The sequence below is a fragment of the Dipodomys spectabilis genome, unplaced genomic scaffold (genome assembly GCF_019054845.1).
Source record: "Dipodomys spectabilis isolate Male_0828 unplaced genomic scaffold, ASM1905484v1 ptg000363l, whole genome shotgun sequence".
Lineage (NCBI taxonomy): Eukaryota > Metazoa > Chordata > Mammalia > Rodentia > Heteromyidae > Dipodomys > Dipodomys spectabilis.
In genome coordinates, this window is record NW_024871040.1 from 5,537,043 (window position 1) to 5,550,399 (window position 13,357).

The window sequence follows — 13,357 nt, forward strand, 5'->3', positions numbered from 1 at the left end:
ATCCATACCAGGGGACCACACAGAGGCAGGCAGGCACAGGAGAAAGATTATTACAAGGTTTATTAGAGGAGCCATATTTCCCCTGGAGAGGGAGCACATAGCATCCTCCACTGTCTAGGTAGCAGCAGGATCTGGAGGGTAGAAAGGGAGGGGCTAGCTGTATGGAGGGAACTCCAGAGCTGAGCTTTTGCTCAGGTCTGGGTAGAGCTGAGGACCAAAGGTGGGCATAATGCTTACAATAACTGCCCCCAAGATTACTCTGGAGGCTTCAGTTAAAGAGAGCTCATGTTGTTGTTTGAGAGTAGCAAGTGTGTGTTGTTTTGAGAGTAGTAGTAGTAGTATGTGTGTGTGTGTGTGAGAGAGAGAGAGAAATAGAGAGAGAGAGCACACATGCATGCTACTGGGACTTAAATTCAGGGCCTTGACACTCTTCCTTAGCTTTTTTGCTCAAGGCTGGTGATCTACCACTTGAGCCATAGCTCTATTTCCAGCTTTTTGGTGGTTAATTGGAGACAAGCATCTCAGGAATTTTCCTGCCTGACCTGGCTTTGAACCTTAATTCTCAGATCTCAGTCTCTTGCATAGCTAGGATTACAGGCATGAGCCACAGGTGCCCAGTTTCAGCTCACAGTTTTAATTGTTATTTATAGACTCAGCAATAGTGAGGCCGAGATCTGAGGAGACCACTGAACTTGCTGAGAGTTTATTACTTACAGCTTCTATGAAGAGGAGGTGCCTATATCATAGGGCCACACAGGGACTCACTAGGGTTGGTCAAGAGACAGGAAGAGGAAGAACTGTGGTTTCTGCAGGAAAGGATGAGCAGGTAGGGTAGTTTAATTTATGTTCCTTGAGAGATGAACATACTAGGTTCAGTGTGAGACTTATAATAGAGGGAGTTGGGGGTATGGGCTCAGGATTGGTTGGTTTGCACTTGAAAAACACACAGCAATTTGCTGTCTGCACAAACTGGATAACCTTGAGAGGGTATAAGGTCAGTAAGGCCCCAAACACTGGAATAAAAAATTTTTTTAAAAAGCCAGGCTCCGGTGGCTCAGGCCTGTAATCCTAGCTACTCAGGAGGCTGAGATCTGAGGATCGCGGTTCAAAGCCAGCCCAGGCAGGAAAGTCCGTGAGACTCTTATGTCCAATAAACCACTAGAAAACTGGAAGTGGTGCTGTGGCTCAAGTGGTAGAGCGCTCGCCTTGAGCTGAAGAACGCAAGAACAGCGCCCAGGCCCAGAGTTCAAGCCCCACAACTGACAAAAAAAAAAAAAATAACAAAATTAACTTTAAACTGCATGCCAGTGGTGCATACCTATAATGCTAGCTACCCAGGAGGCTGAGACCCAAGGATCTTGGTTCAAAGCCAGCCTGGGCAGAAAACTCTGTGATACTCTTATTGCCAATTAAGCACCCAAAAGTCAGAAGTGAAGTTGTGGCTCAAGTCATAGAGCACTAGCCTTGAGTGAAAAAGCTAAGGGACAGTGCCCAGGCCCTGAGTTCAAATCCTAGAATTGGCACAAAAGAAAAAAAATGATATGCTTAATGTGTTGGCTTTCTTTCTATTATAGTAACAATCAACTTAAAAGGAGGAAAGGTTTATTTTGACTTACAGTTTTGGAGGCTTTAGTCCATGCTTAAATAGCCACATTGCTTTGGAGTCTGTGGCAAAGCAGTACAGTATGGTAGGAGTATGTAGTAAAAAATGAAATTTCTTACTTCATGGTGGTCAGGGAACCAAGAGTGAGTTTGGAAAGGGGTAAATTTTATCCCCTTCAAGGGCAAGTCCCTAGTGACCTATGATCTCCCAGTAGCTCCACCTCTTAAAGGCTCTACCATCTTTCCCAATTGTTCCATAAGCTGTTAATACAACAGTCTCTGAGGGACATTCTAGATCCTAATTAGAGCGAAGCTGTTAATACATCAGTCTCTGAGTGACATTCTAGATCCTAACTAGAGCACTTAATAAATGCAGTGTGTTCAGCACTGAGCCAACACAGACTATCTTTGTATCTCTACTACCCTCCAGCTCCCAACATGTTCATCTTTATTTCCCAGATGGGAAAACTGAGACACTTCAAGGGGAAATAACTTATTTGAAGTCATACAGCAAGTAACATGTCTGAAAACTTGGGTGTGAATCCCAAGGTTGGAAAGCACCACAGCTGTCCTCTTTGTGGCAGATGAAAGAGATTAACAGTGTTAAGGATGCTGAGGATGTGAAGTCTCTAGAATTTTTACCCTGCTGGTGAAAGTGAAGCTAGTGAAAATGAACCCTGCTAAGTGAAAAGTATACACTTCCTACCAGTCCTAGATATCTCTCCAAAAAGAGAGGCAGAGAGAGGAAAGGAAAGAGAGGAGAGGAAAGTGCATGTGCGAGACCGAAAGAGAACAGGTACATCTCTTTTGGTTGATAGGAATGGCTGCAGCAATTTTATTGGGTGTGGCCAAAGAGCAGAAACCCCTAGATGTTTAATAGCAGGACAATGGCTATACTAATTGTGATGCATTCACAGAATAAATTACATATAGCTAAGAGGTTGATAGCCATACACACACACACACACACACACACACACACACACACACACACACACACACACACAAATGACTCAATATTGGATAAAACATGTCAACATGCACATACACACAGAGACAAAACATACACTGTCATTCCATTTAGAGTAGAGTGTCTAAAGCAGGCATAATTAATCCGATAGATGGTGTCATTGGTTCATACTTACAATTCTAGCTACTCAAGACATTGAGAGCTGGAGGATCAAAATTCAAAGCCAGCCTAGGCAGAAAAATGTACAAGACTCCACCTCCAAAATAGCCATCAAAAACCTTGTCTGGGGGCTGGGAAGGTGGCTCAGTGGTAGAGCGCTTGCCTTGCATGCTCGAGGCCCTGGGTTCGATTCCTCAGCACCACATAAGAAAAAAGAAAAAAGCCGGAAGTGGTGCTGTGGCTCTAGTGGTAGAGTGCTAGCCTTGAGCTGAAGAGCTGAGGGACAGCGCCCAGGCCCAGAGTTCAGGCCCCATGACCAGACCAAAAAAAAAAGCTTGTCTGGAAGCTTGGAGCAACTGTCTGTTAGAGCACCAACTGTAAGCAAGATATTCTAAAGCTTGAGGCTAGATGAGTTTAAGCCCTCCCTGATCCTGGGGTGAGGGTAAGTTATAAAGTTCCAGTGATACCTCCATTAGGAGTTGTTAGTTTTCTGTTACCATAACGAACTCCTAAAGGCATTCAACATTTTTTTTTCTTTGTTTCAGTTGTGGGGCTTGAACTCAGGGCCTGGGAGCTGCCCCTGAGCTTTTCTGCACAAGGATAGTGTTCTACCACTTTGAGCCACAGCTACACTTCTGGTTTTCTGGTGGTTAATTGGAGACAAGTGTCTCACAGACTTTCCTGCCCAGGCTGGCTTTGAACTGCAATCTTTAGATCTCAAGTTTCCTGAGGAGCTAGGATTACAGGCGACTGAGCCACCAGCACCAGGCAAGGTACTCAATTTATAAAGAGGAAAGATTGTTTCATTTCACTGTGTGGGAGGCTGGTCTTGTTGCTACTGGGTATGTGGCAAGTCAGTATATCATGGCGGAGAGTGTGAAGTGGAACAAAGCCACTTCATAGTGGGCCAGGAAGAAAAAGAGAGAAGGAACTGGGGTCCCACTATATCCTTTAAGAGCATACTCCCACTGGCCTGAAGACCTTCCAGTAGACCACACCTCCCCATAATGCCAAGCTGAGGACCAATTCTTTAACTTGAGGTCTAGATGAGTGAACAGTGTTGCCTGCACAGCTGTATGAGGGCTGTCCTCTGCAGAAATGGAAATGCTCTAAATCTTGATTTAATGGAAGTTGTAGGAGTGATATTTTTGGGTGTCTTATACATATAATATATATGCATAATATATATTATAAAATTATATAATTAAGGTTTATGTACTTTCTTGTATGCTAGTTATACCTCAGTATAAAAGCAGATTTTTGAGGCTGGAGATGGAAGCATTTGCCTAGCTTATTTGAGGCCCTGAACTGATGCCCAGTGTAAGAAGCAGCAGAAGCAGAAGAGAAGGAGGAGGAAGAAGAGGAAGAAGAAAGGAGGAAGAGGAAGATTCCAACCTTCTGTTATAACTGCACAAGTGGGCTTTCAGGCTTCTCATCTCCCACGGCCCATGTGTCAGGACCTTGATATTTGGGGAGAGAGGGCCTGGGTTGGCTCCAGTTACACCCTTTCCTTCTCAGTCACGGGTTTGATTTGCATGCTCTGTTGTGGTCTAGCAGCCTCCCCAGCCCGGTGTCCTTCAGTACTAGGAGCATAGCCCAATAAACTCCCTGCCTGTTTCTCTCCTCTGGCCATGGCCTGCACCCAGAACCTGTTTCTCCTTTTGATGGGAGCCTTTCTGGCAGGTGAGCCCTCCCTTGGCCTGTCTCACTTGGGGGTAGGTTGTGGTGGTTAGCACTGGCCTGAAAAGGCTCTGGCAGGGAAGCATATCAATAGGGACAGTGGGGAGTATCTGACAGAGGTCCTGAGATAGAGAGGAGACTTGAGCCCAGGCAGCTTTGCCCCTGACCTGGGACAAGTCACGTTCTTGTATGAGCTGTGGTTTCTTCAGGGGTTGACAGTCAGGTCCCTATTTTCCTTTGGGCGCTCTCTGGGGCCCCTGAGGAGATTAGACCCGATCATCTTTCACAGGGGAAGCTGGTATTGGCTGCTCCTTACCCCTAAAGGGCCAGGCCACCAAGGTAACCTAACCTGGAGCAAGTCCCCAGCAGCCAGTGGCCTGAGGCTGAAAAGATGGATAATGCAGCTAGGAGGTTCTTGGAGAGGGATGGCTCATCTGTACCTGGAGTTTGAAATAGCTTTCAGAGTGAGCGGAGTGGGTAGCCAAGAAACCCAAAAAATGCCAGTCTCATGCTTGAATATTAATTTCCTAATTGAATGTTGATTTTATTTTTTTTTTTGGTGCTGGTACTGGGGCTGGAGCTTGGGGGCTGGGGGCTGTTTCTGAGCGTTTTTGCTCCAGTCTAGCACTCTCTCACTTGAGCTACAGCTTCACTTCCAGCTTTTTGTGATTAATTGGAGATAAAGAGTCTTATGAATTTTCCTGTCTGGACTGGCTTTGAACCGAGATCCTCAAATCTTATGCTCCTAATTAGCCAGGACTACACACACAAGCAACTTGCCCCCCCCAGCTTTGAATGTGAATTCTTAAGACTGTGGAACAGAGACTTAGGGGGTTACTAACTGCAAAGTCCTCATTGGTAGAGGGAAATGAAGGTACAGAGAGGGTACTCCAAGTTACATGGAACCATATCTCCCATGCCCAGTACAGACCCAATCTCATGGCAGTGGGCTCTAGAAGTAGTAGCCGCCTTGGAGTCAGAGCAGAGAGGTAGGCAGGAAGTCTGCTGGGTTGTGCTCCAGGTATTTAGGGGGACAGGGCTGGGGAGGCTGCTATACCCCAACCATTTCTAGGCATGGGCAGGAGAAAAGGGGACCAGGCCAGGTCTAAGTAGATCTATTTCTCTCAGTCTTACAGCCAGTCCTAGCCCAGCCGGATGCACTGCTGGTCTTCCCAGGCCAAGTGGCCCAACTCTCCTGCACACTCAGCCCCCAGCATACCACCATTTTGGACTATGGTGTGTCCTGGTACCAGCAGCGGCCAGGCAGTGCCCCCCGCCTCCTTCTCTACTACCATTCAGAGGAGGACCACTATCGGCCTGCTGACATTCCTGATCGATTCTGGGCTGTCAAGGATACAGTCCACAATGCTTGCATCCTGACCATCAGCCCTGTGCAGCCTGAGGATGATGCGGATTACTTCTGCTCTGTTCATTATGGTCTTGATCTCTAGGGATGGGATATGGGATGAATTTCTCTTTTCTGCCCTTGACTTTGGATCCCTCTCTTTCTCAGTCTTGCTTCCTTCCTTCCTTTGTAAAATGGATTAATCACATACAGCATGTCAACAACAGTCATTATGGGGGCCATGTGATCCTGGCTGAAAAGTAATTGGTTGGTCTGGGAGTGTGGGTGTGTGTGAATTGTGGGGTTTGTTGCTGAACAGGAAGCACCTGAGATCCCTGGGGAAGTGGCCCTGCTTTGCCCTTATTCCCCAAGGGCTGGGTCTGGTGGCTTGTCTTTCCAATGACCCGAAGTGCTGGGAGGAAGCAGCTCTAGACACCTTCAGCTCACATGATCTGATTGTGGTTATTATAATGCTCATGGGTCTGGGTGGCTGGTCCCCAAGGAGCTCAGGTTGCTGGCTTTGAGAGGGGCAGCCCTTGCTTCTTCCCTGGAGTCTTTGTACAAGATACTTGATGGGGAAGAAAGGCAGTTGTATGTGGGTGGTGTGGAGTATGGAAGGGTCTCTGAGGCACTTGAGAGCCAAGGCGGAAGGTAAGTTATGCAGATGGCTGGTGCAGCATCGCTGGACGGGTGTGTTCTTACTGGTCTCCTGGAGAGGCTTTCCTGTTGGCTGTGTAGTTAGATGTGAGCTACCCTGGATCAATAGAAGGCCTCTGGCTTGAAAGGGCAAATCTTGCCATCAAAAGTAGAGCTGAGTGTCTGGTATAGAGGTTTGTGTAGTTTCAAAAACATCCCTTGGGGGTGGGGTGGGGGGGAGGGTATAGATCAGTGGTAGACTATTTGTCCTAGTGTGTATGAGGCCCTAGGTTCTATCCCCAGAAAAATAACCCAAACCCAAATGCGCAACACATCCATCATTCTTCCTGGTGCCTCTAAGAGGGGTCTCATCTATGGAGCAGCGTTGGGCTGCTCAAGGGTAGGAAGAGGGTTCTGCCTACACTTAGCCATCTCTTGGGTCTTCACCCTTTCACCTCCCACTCCGGGACCAGGGCTACCTTTCAAAGCCGACTGAATGCAAACAGGACCCCCGGCCTGTGCGGGTACACAGCTCTGGGGAACTTCCAACTCCAGCTCCCAGGTAGTCTGGTGCCCAGCAGCGCCAGGTGCCAGACTCTAGACTGCTCTTTCCCAGCCTGAGTTTCCTCCTCTGCGCGCCAGGAAACGCTAGCCCAGGTGTGTTGTCCCCCATGGCTAGCAAACGCTTTAGGGACGACCGGAGGCTCTGGGCCACCGACAGTTGTTAGGCCGGGGAATAGCAAGACCACCGAGACACCTGGACCTCCGCGAGGCCTAGAGCGGTTCTGGAAGCCCGCGGGTTGGGGGCGGGGCTCCAAGGGCTTGGGCCGCAGGGGGTTCCGCGCCAGCCTCTGCCAGGCGGGGCCGCTTCGGCCGCGGGGTGCGGTTACGCAGGTGAGGCCCCGCTCCGCCTGCCTGCGGCCCGCCCCAGGTGAGTGACCCCCGTGTCCACCGGGAAGACCCGAATCCTGCCTGATCACTTCCTTCGATTGGCTCTGGGCGCCAATGTGCCCAATCCGTGCGAAGCCGGTCCCGGGAACCGCGTCGTCTCACCCGCAGCGTGTGCGGGTTGGACACCCGCCGGCCCCTGGCTGGGAAATCCTGACTGCACTGAGTATTTTTCCGGGGTCCCAGGCACTGGGGACCACCTGAAGGATGGGGCGAACGATGCAGGAGGTGTTGGGGGAAGGCACAGAGTGGTGGGAAGCAAAGGGTCCCAGACCTTTGAATGTATATAGTCAGGAGACATTTAACACATTGTTGGGGACAGATAAAGTAGTGGCAACTTTTTATCTAGAGCAGCGAGTTCTGGGTGTAGAGGCTACATAGTGGGAATAGGAAAATTACCAAAAAGGGAACCTTGGAAAACAGAATTTAACAGGTTAAATGGAGAAAGAATTGCAACCCATCAAGAAGGAGGAATCAGAGGGTTGGAAAATTTGGGGGGGGGGGGGGAAACCTTTCAGAAACCCAGGAAATTGCTACTGCCTGTAATCCTAGCCATTCAGGAGGCTGAGATATGAGGATCTCTGTTCCAAGCTAGACCTGGCAGGAAAGTCTCTGAGACTCATCTCCACTAAATTGCCAAAAGCTGAAAATAAGAGTTGTAGCTCAAGTGGTAGAGTGCTAGTATTGAGCAAAAGAAGCTCAAGGATAGCTCCCAGTTCAAGCCCTGGTACACACATGTACACACACACACACATACACATCCAAGGGAATAAAAGAAAGTGGGGATGGAGGATTGAGGCCAACTCAAAGCTTTCAGAGTTAGTGAAAGAGTGGATTCACTTTGCTAAATCTTTTAATTTTCAAAAGGAAACAAGAAAGCCAGGCGCTACTGGTTCTGGTAATACTCAGGAGGCTGAAATCTGAGGATGGACTTTTGAATCCAGCCTAGGCAGGAAAGTGTGAAACATCTCCAAAAAGTCAGAAGTGGGATTGTGGTTCAAGTGGTAGAGCAAAAAGCTAAAGACAACACCTGGCACCTGAGATTAAGCCCCAGTTAAATCCAGAAAGACAGAGAGACTGAGGAAAAGACAGAGGGAGGAAGGAAGGGAGGGAGGAAGGGAAAGAGGGGGGGGGTGAGGGGAAATCTACTTGATTTTAAGGAAACTGGGGAAGCTTAACTCTTGAAGAGCCAAGCAAAATGTGTCTGTGTGGCAGGATTCCTAAGCTGCCAATTTGCAACTTTTGACAAGTTGGATTTGAGAAGGTAGCCTTGGTGAACAATGCCAGATAGGGTGGGAAAGTGAGCCTTGGAAGAGAGAGATTTGGAAATAAGGCCATTGGATGCTGATGCTGAGTTCTGAAGTCCCAGTTGATGGAACCCAAAATCTGTCCTGGTGCCATGCATAGTTGGCAGCATTTGCCACCTTAGGAGGAACTGGCAGGAAAGGTTGGGAGCTAGAAACCCAGGGCAAGTAGGTGAAGAATGTAATGCTAGCCAGACAGTTAAAGGGGTGCCCATAGTTACACTCACTATGGAAAGTAAAGTTCTATGTCAGATAGAGAAAGAATGGAACTTGAAGAAGAAAACCTGGGTGAAATGGGACATGGGGGATATAGGGGGAGGCTACTGGGTTTGATGACCTCAGAGACTGTGCTGCTGAAGGAGGGGGTGGGGTAACAGGAGTGGAAAAGATTTTTTTTTCTCCCATTGCTGGGGATTGACTTGACCCCAGGGCCTTCTGCATGCTAGACAAACACTACCCTTGAGCTGGCCTCAGCCTAATCAAAGAGGGTATTTGACTTGTGTGCTTTTCCATCCATGGCTTTTCTACTGGCTGAAACATTAAAAAGGTCACTTCCAAATTGCAGCAAGTTCCATTATGTCTATTCTGAGTCATTTAGTATGATGTTTTTTAGTTTGTTTATGAGCCTTTTTCTCTAAGCCTAAGTAATTGATAGCATAATACCTTCATGTAAAACTGTGAGAATTAAATGAGGTATGTTTATGGAATTTCTAGTACTCCCTAGCATATAGTAGGTGCTCAGTAGTAAGTGCTATTATCACATCCTTTAACAAAAATTTTTTTTTCCCTTGTGTCTGTTCTGGGTTGGAACTCAGAGCCTGAGTACAGCTCCTGAGCTTTTTTTTTTTTTTTCCCAAAACTTAAAGATAGTGCTGTACCACTTGAGCCACAGCTCTACCTCCAGCTTTTTAATGGTTAATTGGAGATAAGTCTGATGGATTTTCCTGCCTGAGCTGGCTTTGAACTTGATCCTCAGATCTCAGTCTCCTGAGTAGCTAACAACTTCTTGTTTATTCAGCTCCATTTCTCAGTGAGACTCTGAGAGGCTCTCTGAAGTAGAGTGGAGGGCAGAATGAAGTGTTCCAACCTCCTTCCTTTATTCCCTCTAAAATGCCCTGTCCATTGGACCAGATCTGCTTTCTGTCTGTTTTACTTATTTACATTTTCTAGACAGTTATTTTAATAATAATAATAATAACAATAATAATAATAAAAAAGATGTGTTGGGTGCTGGTGGCTCTCATCTGTAATCCTAGCTAACTGGGAGACGGATATCTGAGGATCATGGTTCAAAACCAGCCCAGGAAGAAGAGTCCCTGTGAGTCTTTTATCTCTTATTAACTACTCGAAAACTAGAAATGGAGCTGTGTATCAAAGTAGTAAGCACTAGCCTTGAGTGATAGAGCTCAGGGACAGTGCTCAGGCCCTGAGTTAGGCCCCATGACCAAAAAAAAAAAAAAAAGACGTATGACAGTCAGTTGTAGCACAAAAATAAATGGCTTTTCTTCTCTTGGGTCATTTATTCTCCAGTGTAGTGTGCTGGGATTGTGTTGTGTTGGATCCTGGGAATTCCTATTAGTACCTAATGCTTGTCCTTAGGGAGATGTCCCTAAGCAAAGAGTCTTGTAAATGTGTGACAGACTGTATCCAGCCTCTCAGCTCTCAGGGAAAAAGGGGTGGGTGGGGGAATATATCTGAGATAGTCCAGAGTCTTAGGGTTCAGAGAAAGGGAAAGATTTGGATTGAATGTGGAAGGACCACCTAGTGGCAATCTGAGAACAGGACAAGGACTTTTTAGGAGAAGGTAAAAGCAGTGCAAATGAATTGGTGAGTAGGTTGGAAAAGTGAGAGCTAGAGACAGGGCTGAAAGTGCCAGAAAGGAAGGACCTTGTGAAGTAGTGTGATTACCAAGAGATCCTGAGAAGAAACGTGATGCAGATCAGGCTTATGTTTTGGATACTTGCTTCTAGTGTCCATATAGAGTGAGGACCAGAGAAGCAGTTGGTTAGGAAGCAAGTATTGAACACGTTCTGGGGTGTCACTCTGAGACCTGAGCTGCTTGCTTCGTGACAGTGAGGACAGAGGGCAGAGATCCCTTCCTGGCATGAGGCCTCAGGAACTGGTGAGGCCAGGCTGGTAGGATAAAAACTAGAGAGGGTGTAGGATTTTGTCTGGCAGTGGTGCTGTTAACCTAAGGTAGGAGGAATATGTCCTCTATCTTTCCTAACAAAAGCCACCCACAGCATCATTGTCATCTAATGGCAGAAGCCTTTTCCCCCTATTCCGCAATGGCTTTACTTCTTGTTTTTACTCCTCCTTGTAAACCAGTCTAGACACCATGATGTGACCCTTGGTTGTGCCTTTCTTCCTTGTAGTTGCTTTAGGTAAGTGAAACTTGCCTCTAATTCATCCTCTCAGGGAAAGGTTGTGTCTTACCATCATTTGGTCTTTTCTACTATAGACTTATCATGGAAAAGTATGGCCCAAAGAAGAGTGTTTTACAGATATCTGATTATTGACAGCGATACCAGATTCACAACGGAGGTTCCCCCAGCAAGCAAATTTGATAACACCTTTATATTTGAGAACAAGTTAGAGATTCATCAAGAACTTTTCCCAGGTGAGGATCTAGGGAATTCTTTTCTTCATGAAGGAGGCTTGGAGCAAATGGCTGTCATCTACAAGGAGATTCCTCTTGGAGAGCAAGATGTGGAATGGGAGGATTTTGGGGGGAATTTCCACCTGTGCTTAAGCCCCATTTCATCAGAGGATTACCCTTGGAGGCAGATCTCAAGGTGAGGATCCACTTGTCCAAACTTTACTTCAGAAATCCAACTCCAGTGTCTCTCGGATAATCCACAGTGGAGAAGAGGAAGCAGGCAGGGTAAGTCACGACTCAATGCACCTCACAGAAGCCTGCATCCCACTAAGCCCTATGCTAGTAATGAGTGCGGAAAGGCCTTCAGCCAGAGCTCCCACCTTCTCTGACACTTGGTCATCCACACTGGGGAGAAGCCCTACCAATGCCAAGAGTGTGGGAAAGCCTTTTGCCAGATCTCAGCCCTCACCCAACACCAGAAAATCCACACAGGGAAGAGGCCCTATGAGTGTAGGGAATGTGGGAAGGATTTCAGCTGGAGCTCTAGTCTCCGAAAACATGAGAGAATTCATACCGGAGAGAGATCTTCTCAGTGTAAGGAATGTGGGAAAGCTTTCATCCAGAGTTCAGGCCTTAGCCAGCATCGGAAAATCCACATCCTTAAGAAACCTCATGAATGCGACCTCTGTGAGAAAGCCTTCTGTCACAGATCCTACCTCATCCGGCACCAGTGGATTCACACAGGGAAGAAACCTTACAAGTGTGAAGAACATGGGAAGGCATTCAGCCAGAGCTCCAACCTCATCGAATATTGGAAGACCCACACTGGTGAGAAACCCTACAAATGTCATAAGTGTGAGAAGGCCTTTAGCCAGAGTTCCTCACTCATCGAGCACCAGTGGATCCACACTGGGGAAAAGCCCTATGAGTGTTGTCACTGTGGCAAGACCTTTTGCCACAGCTCTGCACGGATTCAGCACCAGAGGATCCATCCTGGCAAGAAGCCGTACACCTGTGAGTGTGGCAAAGCCTTCAGACACAGGTTGGCTCTCATTGAGCATTATAAAACCTATTCCAGAGAGAAGCCCTATGGATGTAATCTGTGTGGCAAGTCTTTCCAAGGAAGCTTACACCTTAGCCGCCATCAGAAAATCCATGCTAGTGGAAATCTGGAGAAGGGGAATATCCATCATCACTTGGAAGCCTTTACATAGCTTTGCCTCTCTGACCCTACCTGTCTCCCTGAGAACAAAGGCCCATGAGGCCCTTCTGGACGTCCCCACTGGCAGGAAGGCATCTTGTTAAGCTTGCCACACTCAGCAAGTTTCTCACACGAAAGGAATGGTGGGACTACTGGGAGGCAAGCCACGCACACAGAGCTGGCTTCAGTCCTCTCATTCTCATATTTGACTCCCAAGCCTATGAGATTTCATTTTACCCTCTCTTCCACTCTTCTCAGAGTCCAAAGGAAGTATAAACATTGAGGAAAAGAGTTGAGTTAGTCTCAAGAAAATGCCAGATGAGGGGCTGGGAAGGTGGCTTGCCTTGCATGCCTGAGGCCCTGGGTTCGATTCCTCAGCACCACATAAGCAAAAAGAAAAAAGCCGCAAGTGGCGCTGTGGCTCAAGTGGTAGAGCGCTAGCCTTGAGCTGAAGAACTGAGGGACAGCGCCTAGGCCCAGAGTTCAGGCCCCATGACTGGACCCAAAAAAAAAAAAAAATACCAGATGAAATCAGGCCTAAGCCTGGAACTTTCCAACAAGGCAAAATCAGTGCAGCTGGAGCTGGTTGCAGAAAATGGATTCAAAAGTAGATGTGGGGGCTGGGAAAGTGGCTCTGTGGTAGAGTGCTTGCCTTACATGCATGAGGCCCTGGATTCGATTCCTTAGCATCACATACACACAAAAAGCCGGAAGTGGGCGCTGTGCCTTAAGTGGAAGAGCACTAGCCTTGAGCTGAATAGCTGAGGAACAGCGCCCAGGCCCAGAGTTCAGGCCCCATGACTGACAAAAAAAAAAAGTAGATGTGGTAGAGGGGGAAAAAGAGAATCTCTGCATGGTCAGGGACCAAGGACAAGCAGAACAATTTAACAGAGCAGAGAAAGTCTGGAGGATT

General features: G+C 47.4%; 2 protein-coding genes across 2 annotated transcripts; both read left to right on the top strand.

The window, feature by feature from the left end:
- The first annotated feature begins 4,300 nt into the window (after positions 1 to 4,300).
- Vpreb3 (V-set pre-B cell surrogate light chain 3) lies at positions 4,301 to 5,964 on the top strand. The gene is made up of 2 exons (XM_042666312.1): positions 4,301 to 4,414; positions 5,540 to 5,964. Exons 1-2 carry the CDS (start codon positions 4,363 to 4,365, stop codon positions 5,860 to 5,862), a joined length of 375 nt encoding a protein of 124 aa, XP_042522246.1. The 5' UTR covers positions 4,301 to 4,362; the 3' UTR covers positions 5,863 to 5,964.
- A 5,149-nt stretch (positions 5,965 to 11,113) lies between these two features.
- Znf70 (zinc finger protein 70) lies at positions 11,114 to 12,750 on the top strand. The gene is given in 3 exon segments (XM_042666315.1): positions 11,114 to 11,403; positions 11,405 to 11,514; positions 11,517 to 12,750. Coding segments are annotated over 3 exon segments (1,332 nt in total). The 5' UTR covers positions 11,114 to 11,122; the 3' UTR covers positions 12,458 to 12,750.
- The last annotated feature ends 607 nt before the right edge of the window (positions 12,751 to 13,357 follow it).